Source organism: Ursus americanus, chromosome 14 (assembly GCF_024610735.1).
Source record: "Ursus americanus isolate L20-20 chromosome 14, mUrsAme1.1.p, whole genome shotgun sequence".
In the NCBI taxonomy this organism is placed as follows: Eukaryota; Metazoa; Chordata; class Mammalia; order Carnivora; family Ursidae; genus Ursus; species Ursus americanus.
In genome coordinates, this window is record NC_142140.1 from 34919703 (window position 1) to 34933786 (window position 14084).

General features: G+C 49.0%; 1 protein-coding gene across 3 annotated transcripts in view; it reads right to left on the reverse strand.

The window, feature by feature from the left end:
- Window positions 1–14084, reverse strand: part of CACNA2D3 (calcium voltage-gated channel auxiliary subunit alpha2delta 3) — an 834102-nt gene that overhangs the window by 389440 nt on the left and 430578 nt on the right. For all 3 annotated transcript variants that reach the window (XM_087866960.1, XM_087866961.1, XM_087866959.1), the window contains exon 10: window positions 4714–4803. In XM_087866960.1, coding sequence (XP_087723086.1) covers window positions 4714–4803 — 90 coding nt within the window. The remainder of the gene's footprint in view (window positions 1–4713; window positions 4804–14084) is intronic.

Consider the following 14084-nt stretch of genomic DNA (forward strand, 5'->3'; position numbering starts at 1 on the left):
CTTTGAAATGTCACCGAATTTTATTTAATTGGCTAAGAAAAATTTTTAAAAGGTAATCACTGCAAAGATCATATTCACCGCCAAAAAAGATAATTGCGGTTGTCACATGACAGGTTCGACGCTAACTACTGCAGCAAACTAGCTCTGTGCTCTTACAGAAACCAATGAATGCAGCAGAGATCAATAGCTGCAAGGGGCTTAGAAGTTTATTCGGATGCTCCTTTCAAAGCCGTTTGTACAAGAACTGCGAGCCTTTAAGTCATCTGAGCAAATACTAACACTGAAAGGCAGGTAGTTGCAAAACAGAATTTACTTCACTTAGTTACAGTAACCTCTGAACCGTTCTGAGCCCCGGCCACAATCACACTTTCAATTGTGTGTGTACGTGTGTGCGAGAGAGAGAGAGACAGAGAGAGAGAAAGAGACAGCCACACACACACGGGGAGAATGTGTATTTGTGTGATCGAGAAATAACGATTTATTCATATTGGCTTGCAAGGGCAGTCGTAATACACAGAAGGGAATTATATCACTTAGAGGTCATATTGATGAAGTGGAAAATAGCTAAAGCTTCATTTTCATGGGAGATTAACCATCTCTGTGCTTTTCAAAATGTTTGGCTATTTAAAAGCCCAGTGGTAAGAGAGGGATGGAAATGTTTCTCTCGATGAGATAAATGTGCACTCAAAATATGGTCCCGCCCATCAACCAATCTCAAACGATGATATTTTGTAACATTTGTGTTCCTTCCATTTCTTGCTCTCTGGAATTAAACTGGACCCATTGGGTTTTCTGCCTGGCCAGACCCCAGAGGGACTTTACAGGTGAAGGCAGAGCAGAGGGGTGTGTGGAAGGTTTCCCTGGTTCAAAAATACCTCTATCACCAGAATTTGAGGAAGGAAATCTACCACGCGTTGGTGATTTCTCTGGATCTGAGAGGTGCCGGGAGGTTAATATACGCTGTAGGCGCTACAAACATATTATGCCTGAAGGTGTGCTTGGTGAGCTGTGACTTCTACAAGATTCTAACCCGGAGGTTCTGATAGGAGATAAAGAGTTCCTGAGTCAATAAGTTTGAGTACTAGCATAAATACATTTTGAAAAGGTCTGTTCCCTGCAGGACTTCGGAGGCCTTGAATACGCACAGGTGCTCTGTGAGTCTCGGGGACAGGAGGATGGTATCTTGCCACCTCAACAGCACCTATACTGGAGTATCTCAGCAGACCAGCGTCAGCTGGGTGTGCAGTGGGAAACTCTGGCCTGGAAGGCTCTGGCAACAAAACTGGTAAGTGGACAGGACGGGGACAGAGAATGTCACAGGGCAAGGAAAAGGAGAGAGAGGACAATGAAGGAAAGCAGACATTCCTGAGGACTGGGACAGGAAGTAAGACCAAAGCATCAAGAGCTCGAGCTGCTTCTAGAAGCCACAGGCAACCTGGCCAGAGTTGAGGCTGCCTAGTGTCCCTGTGGTGGCAGAGATGGCACTTCCCGCCCACCCCAGCCGTGCTGCTGAATCCTCAACCCAGGTCTACCAGGCCAGGTTCCCCTCGCTCCGCTTAACACTCTGCTGCCTTTCTTCTAAGATTCTTAATGACTTCTGAACAAGAAACGTACATTTTCATTTTGCACTGGGCTTCCCCAATGACGTGGCCACTGCTAGGTCTATGCCTATCCCCATTTTACAGATCAGGAAAATAAAGGTGAGGATAAGCAGAGTTTTCCCAAGCTCACACGGCACGCTCTGACCAAGTCAGGCTTCTCAGCCCAACGTGCCTGACTCTAAAGACCACAGACTTCACATGACAAGCATCCCCCAACTCTCACTCCTTCACCACTTCTGCCAAAGAGCCAGGGAACAGAAATTCGCTGCAGGGCCCTTTCCAAATAAGGGACTCACCAGCTCAGAGTAGCCTCCCCCTGCTGTAGACACGAGGCTTTTGAGATAAAAAAGAGAATCAATTTTATCCTTGTGGAAGTCCATCCAATAAGACCCTCTAGAAAGAGCCTGCTTGGCATCTCCAAGCCCTGAGAAGGTTCCAAGCCCTCTCCAGGGCTCAATTCAGAATTTCAAGGTGCAGCTTGGCCTTTTGCTCTGGTCAGCTATGTTCATAAATTATTCATGAGCTATTAACAGGGATGGGCTGCCCCAAACACTGAGCCTCACCTAAATGTGAATTCTCTGTAGCCAACAGCCCCGGGCGGCAAAACAGGAAGGAATAGCCGTGGGTTTAATCTGCGTTCAATTCAAGGTGCTGATGTGGCACCTTACCTCCTGATTTCTCCCTCCCCTACCGTCTTGACGCTGGCTCAGGACCGAAACCTAAATGGCCTTCTGTGTGCCAATAGGTATTTTTGGTAAAAGGGAGTCCAGAATTAGGGCCCACCCTCGGCTTGAGAGGGCAGTGTCGCTGAGTATGAAAAGCTTGAGTTTTGGAGTTGGGCACAACTGACCCCCAGGACGAGCCTTGTGACGGTGGGGGTGGGTGGGTGGGTGCTCTCCTGCAAACTAACAGCCTGGGCCCCACACAGCTGCCTCAAGACTGAGCCGCTAGCAGCTCTCCCAGCTGCTGCAACACCTCAACAGAGCTGTTGCTCCGTTTAGCGCCTGTTTGCGCTCAGTACCACCCCGCGCCTTTCCCTGCGTTCCACAGTTTCTAGGCTCCCCAGGAGTTTGGACCGGGTTCATCCAAAGGAGACTACTACAGGATGCAAGGGAGAAGCCAAGGCTTTTCTCAGTGATGTCTCCCTTTTTCTGATCTGGGGTCATGGGCGCTTTCTGGCAATGGCTGGTACCAGCTCCCACAGGGCAGGCCTCCCCTCCCCCACCCCATCATGACCTCAGCCCTCATTGGGCAGCCCTCCATGGTTCGATTCCCATCCAGATGGCCACAGACAGGAGGCTCCTATGGTGTCCCTCCCTCCTGTTGTCCCTCCTACCCTAGAGAGGAGCTGCCTCCTGCTGGTGCTAACCCCAGGACTGTTTCATTCTCTGTTTGGTTTCTGAGCTCTTCCACCCCTTATGCAGCTAAAACCCTGACGTAAACCCCTGCTGTTTGACACATCTAGAGTGATTTCTATTTTTTTGCTTCTTAACATCCTAACCTACCTCTCCCATCCAAGCCACCGGTACGTGTCACCCAGATAATGTCATGGCCTCCCTGCTATTGTCTTTGCTTCTCAGTACAGCAGCCAGAGAATTCCTGCTAAAACTCAAGTCGGTCATGTCATTCTCTGCTCAGACTCCAGTGACCTTCCATCCCACACAGAGCAAGAACCTAAGTCCCCACAGGAGTCATGTGGTCCAGCCTCTGCTCCCTCCCTGATCTCATTCCCTAGCCCTCTCTCCCCCACTCTGCTCCTCACACTGCTTTCCTCACTATATGGTAAATATGCCAAACAGCTCGGCCTCAGGGCCTTTGTACTGGTTTTTCTAGCTGGAAACTTCTTCAGTTTCCCTGTTCCCTCACTTCCTTAAGGTCTCTACTCCAACCAGGGGCAGCTATGAGAGAGATCTCTCCAGACCGTGCTGTATGAAGAAGCAAGTCCTTATCAAGCTGGAACAATGGGGCTGTTGTTCTCCATAGGACTACGCACTTCATCCGCCTTTTCCCATTAGATCTGGGGTCAGCAAACTTCTTCTGTAAAGGGCCACACGGTAACTGTTTTAGGTTTTACAGACCATATGGTCGGTCTCTATTGGAACTAATCAACTCTGCCCTTGTAACGGAAGAGCAGCCACAGAGGGTACGTGATCAGGTGGGCATGAAGGCACTCCAGTAACACAAGCTTTACAAATACAGGATGCAGGCGGGATTCGGCTCATGGGCCATAATTTCCCAACCTTTGCACTGGAACATGAGGTCCATTAAAGCAAACACTTTGCCTAGTCTGTTCTCTGATGTGTTCCCAGTGTCTGGCATTAAAAGCACCCAGCCTATACCAGTTACATAAATGATAGAGGACCTGCATTAATAAAGATAGTGATTACTTTCCTACTGCTCTTTCAGAACACAAAAGTCACATGCACTTTTCTTCTAGTTTAACACATTTGGATCCAAAGGGCAGAATCACCAGCCCGGGACCCCCCCAAAGGTTTTCATGGAATGTTAACAGGTGCTGCTTGAAAAACGGATTCTTGTTCCAAGAAGTGTAAGGAACAGGTGGTTGAACAGCATTCCTTCCTAGGGTGCTTCCTGGAAACTTGATTGTGCTACTGCATATTGTGAACCTGCAAGGGGCTGGAAGAGAGAGAAGGACGGGTAGGGCACTCCCTAAGCCTACCGCACAGAGAAAGCCCTTCTGCTGAACATCGCCACGGGCAGGGGTTCAGTGTGAAACACAATGAGAAATGAGTCTACACTATGAAGAAATTGAAAGTTTCTGAGATGAGATCTGCATTGGAAGGTGTTCAAGGGTGGGTGGGTCCAGAGCCCACAAGCATGGCAGGCAAGAGCCCCGATCAGAGGGCGTGATGGGCTCCGTCCAGCGGGGATTGGTTTGGCCTCACTGGCTAGACCTGGTTCTCCAGACGACTCAAATGGCTAGCCTCACCCTCCCATCTGGGGTCTATAGATACGACTCAATGACAGCCAGAACTGACAGAAATTCTGGTCCACAACTAAAAAAAATAATAAATAAAAAATTTAAAAATAAAAAAATAAAATTTCATCTCTTCTCTTGGACATAAGAAAGGGAATTTAAAGAGGGGCTTACGTCACTGAGAATGTTGAAGGCCTCATTCAGAGCTATATCCAGCATTCCAATTCCTTTGGCAAAAAGTTTGTCCAGATGCTCCCTGAAGTGCTGGAACAACAAAGTAGAGAATTCATTAGCATCCGAACCGTTACATGAAATGCCAACCTCAAATGAACAGGTGCGCACTAAGACCAGAGTCTCGGACCAAAATGGTCACAATGTGTTTATCCTTCAGAATTCAACACATGAGAACTATTCAAAATAAAATTTACCTTCCATATGCATTTTCAGCCTTGATTACATTCTAGGGGGAAAATTCATTGAATTATGGTGGAAAGTACTTAATTTATCTGAAGTTCTTACTTTCCTTTCCAGTTTCATCTCCCATGACCCACTCTATCCCCTTCTCCCCTCAAGTTTCCCACTGCTGATCACTCTTAGGACTCTGCACATGCTCTCCTCCCCCAGGAACCTACTCTCCATCCATTTCCTGGCTCTCCTGCCACATTTTCCTCCCACCTACTTTTGGGACCTCAGTTTGGACATCACCGTCTTTTGGCCTAGGGAAACCTCCCAGACCCCCATCTCTGAGACCGCCTCAGAAAGCTTCCTTAGGACCCCATGCTGCATCCTATGCTCAGACCCATCTTGCACTTGGCACTCTAGGTATAGAACTGCTAGTTAGATTCTGCCCCCACCCAAGACTGTGACATTCTGGAGACCAGGCATGTCTGGTGGCCTGCTCTGTCCCCCTTGATGACCACACATCTGATACACAAAAGATGCCCAAAGCATCTCCAAAGAGCAAGGATAAAGACTGGATCACAAGGTAAGAATTGTGATTACGGCAAGGGGGACACAGGCTAGAAATCAGAAGAGCTTCAAGGAATATGCAAAATGGGAACAAACCTCTTCAGAAACATCCCCAAGGCCCATCTGGCTACCCAAGGCCCATCTGGCTATGCTGGTTTCACAGAAGCCCAGCATCAGCTGGAGAGTAAAGGCAGCGAAGGGACGTAACTGTGGAGCCGTTACGTTTCTGCTTCTGAACAAAGAGGCAAGGGTGGTGGGTCCAGGCATCTGCCCAGGGACACATGAGCCGGTGGGATGCTCACTGACCCAAAGCTCATGTCCACAGTGGCACAGCTGCTTGGCATTATTTTCCAACTGCCCTATTCCAAAACCACTTCTTTTCTACTGAAATGAATTACTCTCTCCTCAAAGGCATCCACACCCTTGTCTGCTGGAGAAACTGGATGGAGGAGTCACGAGAAGGGAGAGGGGCAGGAAGGGTGTGCTCATGGAAAATGTTGGCTGGTGATTTCCTGGCTGAGGAATGGCTTTTTTTCTCTTCCATGACCTGGGGCCCATCAACACCGCAAACATTCCATCAGCATGGTGACACCTACTCATGATGTGTCTGCCTTAGAACCCCAACACTGACGGTGGAATAAGAATACAGTGGAGAGAGCGATCGTAGGACACGGCCAATGGTTCTAAGATGCTATTCTCCCCAGGCCCCCCAGGAAGCAGCAGGGGCCACTGGTCAAGGGCGTGGGCTGCAGGTTTGCTGGCAAACTGGACTGGAAAGTTTTGGTGGGCTCCTCACAGTGATTCAGCTTTAATGACAACCAGACCTAACGCGAATCAAGACTGGATTTGAAGTTGGCTGCTCACCCTGGGAATATTCATGTAACCCACAAGACCCCTTCCTGGGTCCATCCCGTCCTCACAGCAATCATGCCCTCACGCTCACCAGAGCAGCCATGGTTACGGAAACCTACTTCATGTTAGGTCCTTAGCAAATACCATGCAATTGTGTCCTCACAACAGCCCTGTAAGGTTCCATCAACCCATTTTGCAGATGGGAAGAGCGAGGCTCAGCACTGCACCCCAATTCACACACCTCCTAGCTGCCTGGCCCACGTTCCTCCCCACGTCTGCTTCACCCATTCTAATGCCTCCTTCTTTCTGCTATACACCTGCTACTTTGTTTGTTTGTTTGTTTTTTAGTGCTTTGAATGCCAGGCACTGGCCAGGAGCTCTTAATCTCTACACCTGGGCTACAGCAGAGTCTATGGGTGACTATCTGAGTCCACAGGCTTGTGTAAAGGGGTAGAGAAATGCTGAGGGCCAGGGACCCAGGCAAACCACACAGCCGGGAACCAAGCCTTGCGCTTCTCTGTTCTTCCTGCTGGCTGTCCAAGGCCCAGCAGGATGTTGAGCACATGACATGTCCTTCACGAGCACTCAGTGAACAAATCCAGACAGTTAACTAAATCCGAGGACGCCCAGGTGTCCTGGTTGCAGGTGGGCAGGAGGGGATCAAAACAGATCAGTCTGCCTTCTCCAAGAATCGCAGCCCTTGGAGACCTGACTCGTCGGTGAGTAACGACCATCAGGAAGGACTTAAGCTTCGCAGGCACCTCAGGGCGGTCCCCACACACCCTCCAGGACATTGTGACATGCCCATCATGCAGCCTGCAGACGGGCTGCCCTTTTACGGGTCCCAGGTTTACATTGCTGTGGCCAGACCCTGCCCTGACAAGTTCGTTCTATTCGTCTGATGTCATTTCTGTCAACTGCATTTAATTGGGCTCCGCCACACAAGTTTACACAGTATTGTCTTTTTTAATAACATAGCAACTCCATTTAATTTGTCTTTTAATCCATGTGTGGCTGCATTTTCTCTTAATCCATGTGTCATGTGCAGAAAGACTGCTTCAGGCAATGGTTGCTTTTATTGTCGGACACTTAGAGGAAAATGCGATCACATGCCACGGAGTTCCCCTCGACTCTATTTTACAACCAGGTCGGTTCTGATTTTATTTCTTCCTCAGACAAATCTGGTCCCTATATGACATGGGAAAAATATGTCCCCAGATGAAGGGCATTCTCTCTGTTGCATTCCCTCTCCTCTCCCTCATGTCCAGGGTCCGTTTTCTCCTACGCCATACCTGGACCAAATCTGCTTCATCACCCTCGTCTTCCAGGCTACGTTTAACCTTTGGCCCACCTCCCGTCTTACACAAAACCAGGGCCTTGCCTTCCAGGGAACCAGCTCGTGATGTGTCTCCAAGAGCTGCTCTGCCCACTACGGCAGCCATGAGTTGTATGTAGTCAGCGACATCAAATTTAATTAATATTACATAAAATTAAAAACTCAGTTGCTTCGTCCCCCAGCCACATTTCTTTTTTTAATAATAATTTTTTATTATGTTATGTTAGTCACCATACAGTACATCCCTGGTTTTTGGTGTAAAGTTCCATGATTCATTACTTGCATGTAACACCCAGTGCACCATGCAATACGTGCGCTCCTTACTACCCATCACCAGCCTATCCCAGTCCCCTCCCGTCTGAAGCCCTCAGTCTGTTTCCCAGAGTCCATAGTCTCTCGTGGTTCATTCCCCCTTCTGTTTACCCCCTCTTCATTCTTCCCTTCCTTCTCCTACCGATCTCCCTGCTATTTCTTATGTTCCATAGATGAGAGAAACCATATGATAATTGTCTTTCTCTGCTTGACTTATTTCACTTAGCATTATCTCCTCCAGTCCCGTCCATGTTGCCGCAAATGTTGGGTAATTGTTCTTTCTGATAGCTGAGTAATATTCCATTGTATAAAAGATGGAAAAATAGTCCATGCTCATGGATCGGAAGAATAAACATAGTTAAAATGTCTACGCTACCCAGAGCAATCTACACTTTCAATGCCATCCCGATCAAAATACCAATGACATTTTTCAAAGAGCTGGAACAAACAGCCCCAGCCACATTTCAGGTGCTCAGTAGCACCCTGTGGCTAGCGGCTGTTGAATCAGACAGTGAAGATCAAAGAACATCTCCAGCATCGCATTAAGTTCTATTGGACAGAACTTACCTGGAGACACTCGGGCTAGACGGGTCCTTTCTCCTCACCAAGCCACTGACCAAGGATGAGTTGGAGGAAACTCTAAGGCTTGTACCCAGTGGATATGTGTGTGATTTTTGCCTATTCAACACCCATTCCCCTTCTTCTGATTTTCCTTCTCCTCCAGCGCCTCATAATTCATATGGTTTGGGTGAGGCTAACATCGCTCTTCCTCCTTCCCAGATCAAGGGGGTGAGCCCACTTATCAGGCTGACCAATTTGTGAATTCCATCCCAGATTCTACTAGGCACCATCAGGCATGGGCATATGACCCAATCCCAGGCCTCTACTGCAATGTGGAGAAGAAAACTCTCTCTCTCTGTACTGAGTTTACTGAGAGGTAGGGAAGAAGCGTAGGGCTGCCAACAGCCATTGAGCCACTGGGCAGGAAGGGCTCACCTGAATAAAGGTAACAGCCAAGGAGAACAGAGCACATAATGGAGGGGCCAAGACAGAACCATGACAACATGGCTTGTGCTCCTAGAACCAGGCACACCTAGCTTTTTCAGAGAAGTGAGCCAGTCAATTTGCTCCTTTGCCTGACCAGATCTAGCTGGATTTGGGCCACTTAATTGAAAGGAAAGGACCTTGATGACCACAACCATCATAAGGACAATGCCTTCCAAAGCCAGGGCAACGCCTCCAAAGCCCCACCCCTGGATTACAGCGGCCCCCTACATCTCCTCCATCCCCTCCTCCCCTTTCTAATCACCATGTCACACTGAGTGGTTTATATTCGTTCTGTGAGTGCTCGTGCCAGACAGAGGAAGGTACTTCACAGCACTCCCCTGGTGCGCATGGATTTAATGCCCGCTGCTCGTGACACAGAGTCATTTGCTAAGGAGGGATCCTAACCGCGTGCACTCCAAGTGTAGTGTCAGGAAGAGAAGGAAGGGGCCTGGCCCACTGCTCAGCAGCCTCTTCATCGATGCAGATTTCTTCTTCTCTACTCTCTGTTGTGGTTGCTCTAAGATTCAAAATGTGTCATATTTAATGCAATCACATTATAATTGTTGTATGTAAGTGTCTGCTATTTAGACTCCATGGACTCTGGAAGAAAAAAAAGCTGAACTAAAATTCAAGAGACTGGGTCCTAGTACTGGTTATGCTATCTATCAGCTATAAGACGCTGAGGCAAGTAGCTTCGGCTCTCAGGCCTCAGTTTTGCTCCCTGTGAGATGGGGATGGGAACGCTGCTGCCCAGTGGTGGGAGAGTGGGGGCACATCAGTGACTCTGAGCAGCAGGCAGTACCAGGCAGCCCGAACTCCAACTCCCGCACTGCACCCCACCCTCTCTCAACACCTGAGCGAGCCACTGCCTTCATCTGGCCCGTCAGCTCTCTCTTGACACAAGGTGTATTGGGCTGACCTCTCGCTGAGAAGACAGGAAAGAAGTCATCTCAAAGAACAATGATGACAGAAAAATGGGAAACTATTTCAATTTCGTATTCACAAAATAAATACATGAAAAAAAAATCCTACAAAACCTTTCTACCTCAAATACCTTCTATGCCGACGTCCTGGTTCGCAGCTTTACAATCTAAGACAGGCCTTGGAAAATGACTTCTTTTGCCTTGTGAGGGCCAGATTTTATGACATGGAGAAAGACACGTGGTTGATTTCACCGACACCAAGACCCGAGTGCCTTCCAGAGCCAGCTCTGGAGAACAGAAGGTTCGAGATTGCCCGAGGCGGGCAGACGTGCCACAACTGGGTGCCAGAAGGTGGCCAGTTTCCATTATTTTTTCTCAATTAAAATAAACAAATGTATTGGAAATGGGGACAGTTCCATTTTATTATTAAACTTCAGTAAAGGAGGGGGAGGGTGGCTTTTTATCTTCACTTCACGCACACAGGCAGCCTATGCTGCTGCCCGGGAAAGACCTCGCTTCCAAAGCCATCTGTGCAGCTTACTGCCCGGGGAGATAACCGGGAGCGCCGGCAAGCACAGCGCGGCCGCTTATCTCCGCCGAACAGTCACGACGCCCAGGCCGGCAGAGGGTCCTGGGGAAATAACCCTCTCCCTCCAGCAGCATTCGATTTCGTTGAATCCACACTGATAGCGCTCTCTGTGATAATGGCAATCATGTTTTTTCCTGTCTACATAATTATAACGAATGCTTGAGCCCTCCCAATTAAAAGCGGGAGACTAAAGGCAAAAGTGGACATCGGGAGACAAAACCATCCCCCTTCCACAGAGCTGGTGGTCCTGGCTAGGAGGCTTTAGTGGGCGAGGCTAACAGCCCCCAATCTACGATCCCCAACCAGGTCACCGGCATTCAGCAGACCTCAATTTCACCCCCAGGAGGTGTGGAGGAGGGTCATGGCAGCATCTCGGCCACGGGAAGGCTTTCAGAAATTCTCACCCAAGTCCTCCAGAGGCGGCAAACACTGGCTAAAGGACAACTGTATGCCGGGCACTGTGTGCTTTTCATGCATCACCTCGCTTGGTCCTCCTAATACCCTTAAAAGGTATCATCAGGTCCCTGTTTGACGTATCGGCAAACGGAGTCTCCAAAAGGTGGAATGTCTGCCCAGGTGGCGGAGCAAGTACGAGGAAAGGGCGTCTCCAAATGCTGAGAGCCCCATACCTGAACCCCTGTGCCACACAGCCCTTCCCAACACTCAGACACAGCACATCCCTGACACAGCCCAGCCTGCGGGGGTGTACAGAGTCTGGGGGTCATGTGCAAAGCTGCAACCCCCTTCAGGGCTGGCTTCATGGGCGTGTGACCTGTGCAGTCACCCAGGGCCCGGTGCTCAGAAGGGCCCTGTGCTTGGCTTAATGCTTTGCTGACCCTGTCTTGAAATTTGTGATAATTTTATTTTTGAATTTGTGACTAGCAAACGAAATCCCCTGGAACAAATCATGCATGTGAGCAGAGCAGGTATGGGAAGTGTGTGTGTGCCTGGTGTTCCTCGCTGCCCGTTCACACCTAGCCCTCACCATGGCTGGGAGCCCAGAATCCTGGGGAATAGCTACAGTGCTGGCCTTCATCAGACGTGCTTGACTTTATAGATACTTAGCACTGTGCTGTCAGGTGGCTTAAGGGACATGTTTATCGACAAACTAAAATTCAGAAGCTCCAAGTGAGGGTACCCCATACAGGTTCTCCCCACTGTCAGCTCTATTAGTAATAGACACATTTCCACTCGCCTTCTCCCATAGGGACATGGCTCGTGTCAGTTACGTCAGCCCAAACAGACAAGCGGTGTCCGTCTCATTCTGACGTCAGACTCCTCACTGAAATCCCGGTGGCCCCCTTTGCTGCTGAGCTGCAAGCACAAAGTGCAGGAGTCCATTGGCCAAGACCCAGACGGCGTCCGCACCTGTCTTCTGACCCAACTAGGATAGATGCTAGGCCACGCGATGATTTACCATACATATGGATATAATTCCTCCTGACCACACCCCTTCAACCCCAACCCTGGGATGATCCTTCCAGGCTCCGGTTCAGTCTGAGAAATCCCCTGGCTGAAGGTGACTGCATCTTTTGGGGATGTACACACACACGCACACGCACCAGGGACCTAGAGCAGTGCCCAGTCAATAGAGTTTACAGGAAAGGCGCACACCTCGTGGCACTGCTACCCCAAAGCCCAGACTCCGGTGCATCAGACTGTCATTTGATTGCAGCGGGGAAAGTAGACAGTGACATGGTGTTTGTCAAACATGAAAACGGAATGGCCCCAGAGGCTGGTGGTATTAAAGAGCAGGCCCAGATGTTTGCAATTTGGGGGAGAAAGTACAGACACCGAGAGAACCTTGTCTGGGCCAGGCCCGGTTTCTCCTTCATGTCGTCTATAACAAATTGAAGTGTCTGAAGGTGGCAGCTGTTTCATGCTAACGCCAAACTGGGGCCCAGATGGCTCTCCTGGACGTGAACAACAAACACTGTTTCCTACCAGGTAGTCCCATTAGTGATGACATCATTTTGACGGCAAAGAGACTACTTATGCCGGGTGAGATGGCGATGATGAGCCCAGAGCTGGCGATTCTCTACGATCGGAAAACACCTCCAGTGGGACAGGTGCCTGACCGAAGCCGTCCACAGCGGGCAAGGCTGTGTCCCAGACGACTCGCGGCTAGATCCTATGAGTTCATTGTCCTCTCTGTCAGGCATCACAGGGAAACTACTCCAGGCCCCTCGGAGAGACTGAGCAAAGCCACAGCCCAAATGCCACGGGACAGAAATGCCTGCTCTATGTCTCAGCTCCGTGTGACGGAGTGTGTATCAACAGTAGGTCTCACCCTTCGCATCTTTCACACATTTCTGAAGGCCCAAGTTCATCCTCTATAAACTTTATGAAAACCTTGATGTGACTCAAGTCTGCTTCTTGGAGGAAGAATGCTTTCATGAGTTTCAGTGTGCAAGAGCAGACAGAAGTCACAGTTTTTGTTCATTCCGAGCACCGTGCCAAGCTCCGTGGAAGCTTTGACTCTGAAGAGATCTGTATATCGAGTCAGCATCCAGGGAGAACGGAATGCAGCGGCAGCCCTGGGGATGCAGACGGCTCTTCTTCATCAAGCCATCCCCTCACGGTCAGGCTCAGGACAGATGTGAAGCTACAGCCCAGAGGGGAAGGTGGTGGATGCTGAGAACACACATCTGGAGTCATGGTCCGGGGGGCGGGGGGGGGGGGGGTGGTGACGGATGTGCCCTGACCCACCCCCTGCTTGTCCACTCAGTAACAGCAACACTCATTTCTGGGACAGCCTGGCAAGGACGTGGGGCCCCAGGAGACCACTAAATGAGAACTTTTTCTGCATAATCACTTGGCAGATTTGCGTAGTTTTATAAAACTTGTACTCAATTAAAACATATTTGTTTCAATGATCTCTGTATTTGCCAAATGGATTACATATGGATATCAAATTTAATTGTCTGAATGGAAGAATCCATTCTCATTCACGTCTGTAAATAAACAAATACCCTGCATGGCATTGTGATTTTTTTGGGGGGTGGGGGATGTATCAACATTTGACCAGTCCCCTACTGATGAAAGTTAAGTTTTTCAGTGTCTTACTGTTTCAGACATTACTATGGTGAACATCTTTGTACACACATCACAGTGCCCCAATGCACACGTGTATAGTAATACCAGTATAACAACGTCAGGAAAAGTTACTAGGTCAATAATTTCTTCATTTATACCATGCCAGGTTACAATGAGAATTTAATGAGATTATGCAGACAAAGTGCTTACTATAGTCCAGCATATATATCAAGCAGTCGGTAAAGGTTACGTGTTACTAGCAGGGCACCAATGACACTGTATTTTGAGGCTATTCAACTACTCAAATCAAAATTCTAAAAACAAAAACAGAAAACCCCTACAAGTCTATCTATAGCAAAAGGAAAGTCATTGGCTCCTATTAGGGGACAACTGGGAGCAAGGGCTCAATGACACCCTCTGTGTGTCTCTCTCCTGGAATCACTTGGCTTCATTCTGCCAGCAGGCTCTTGACCGCACAGCT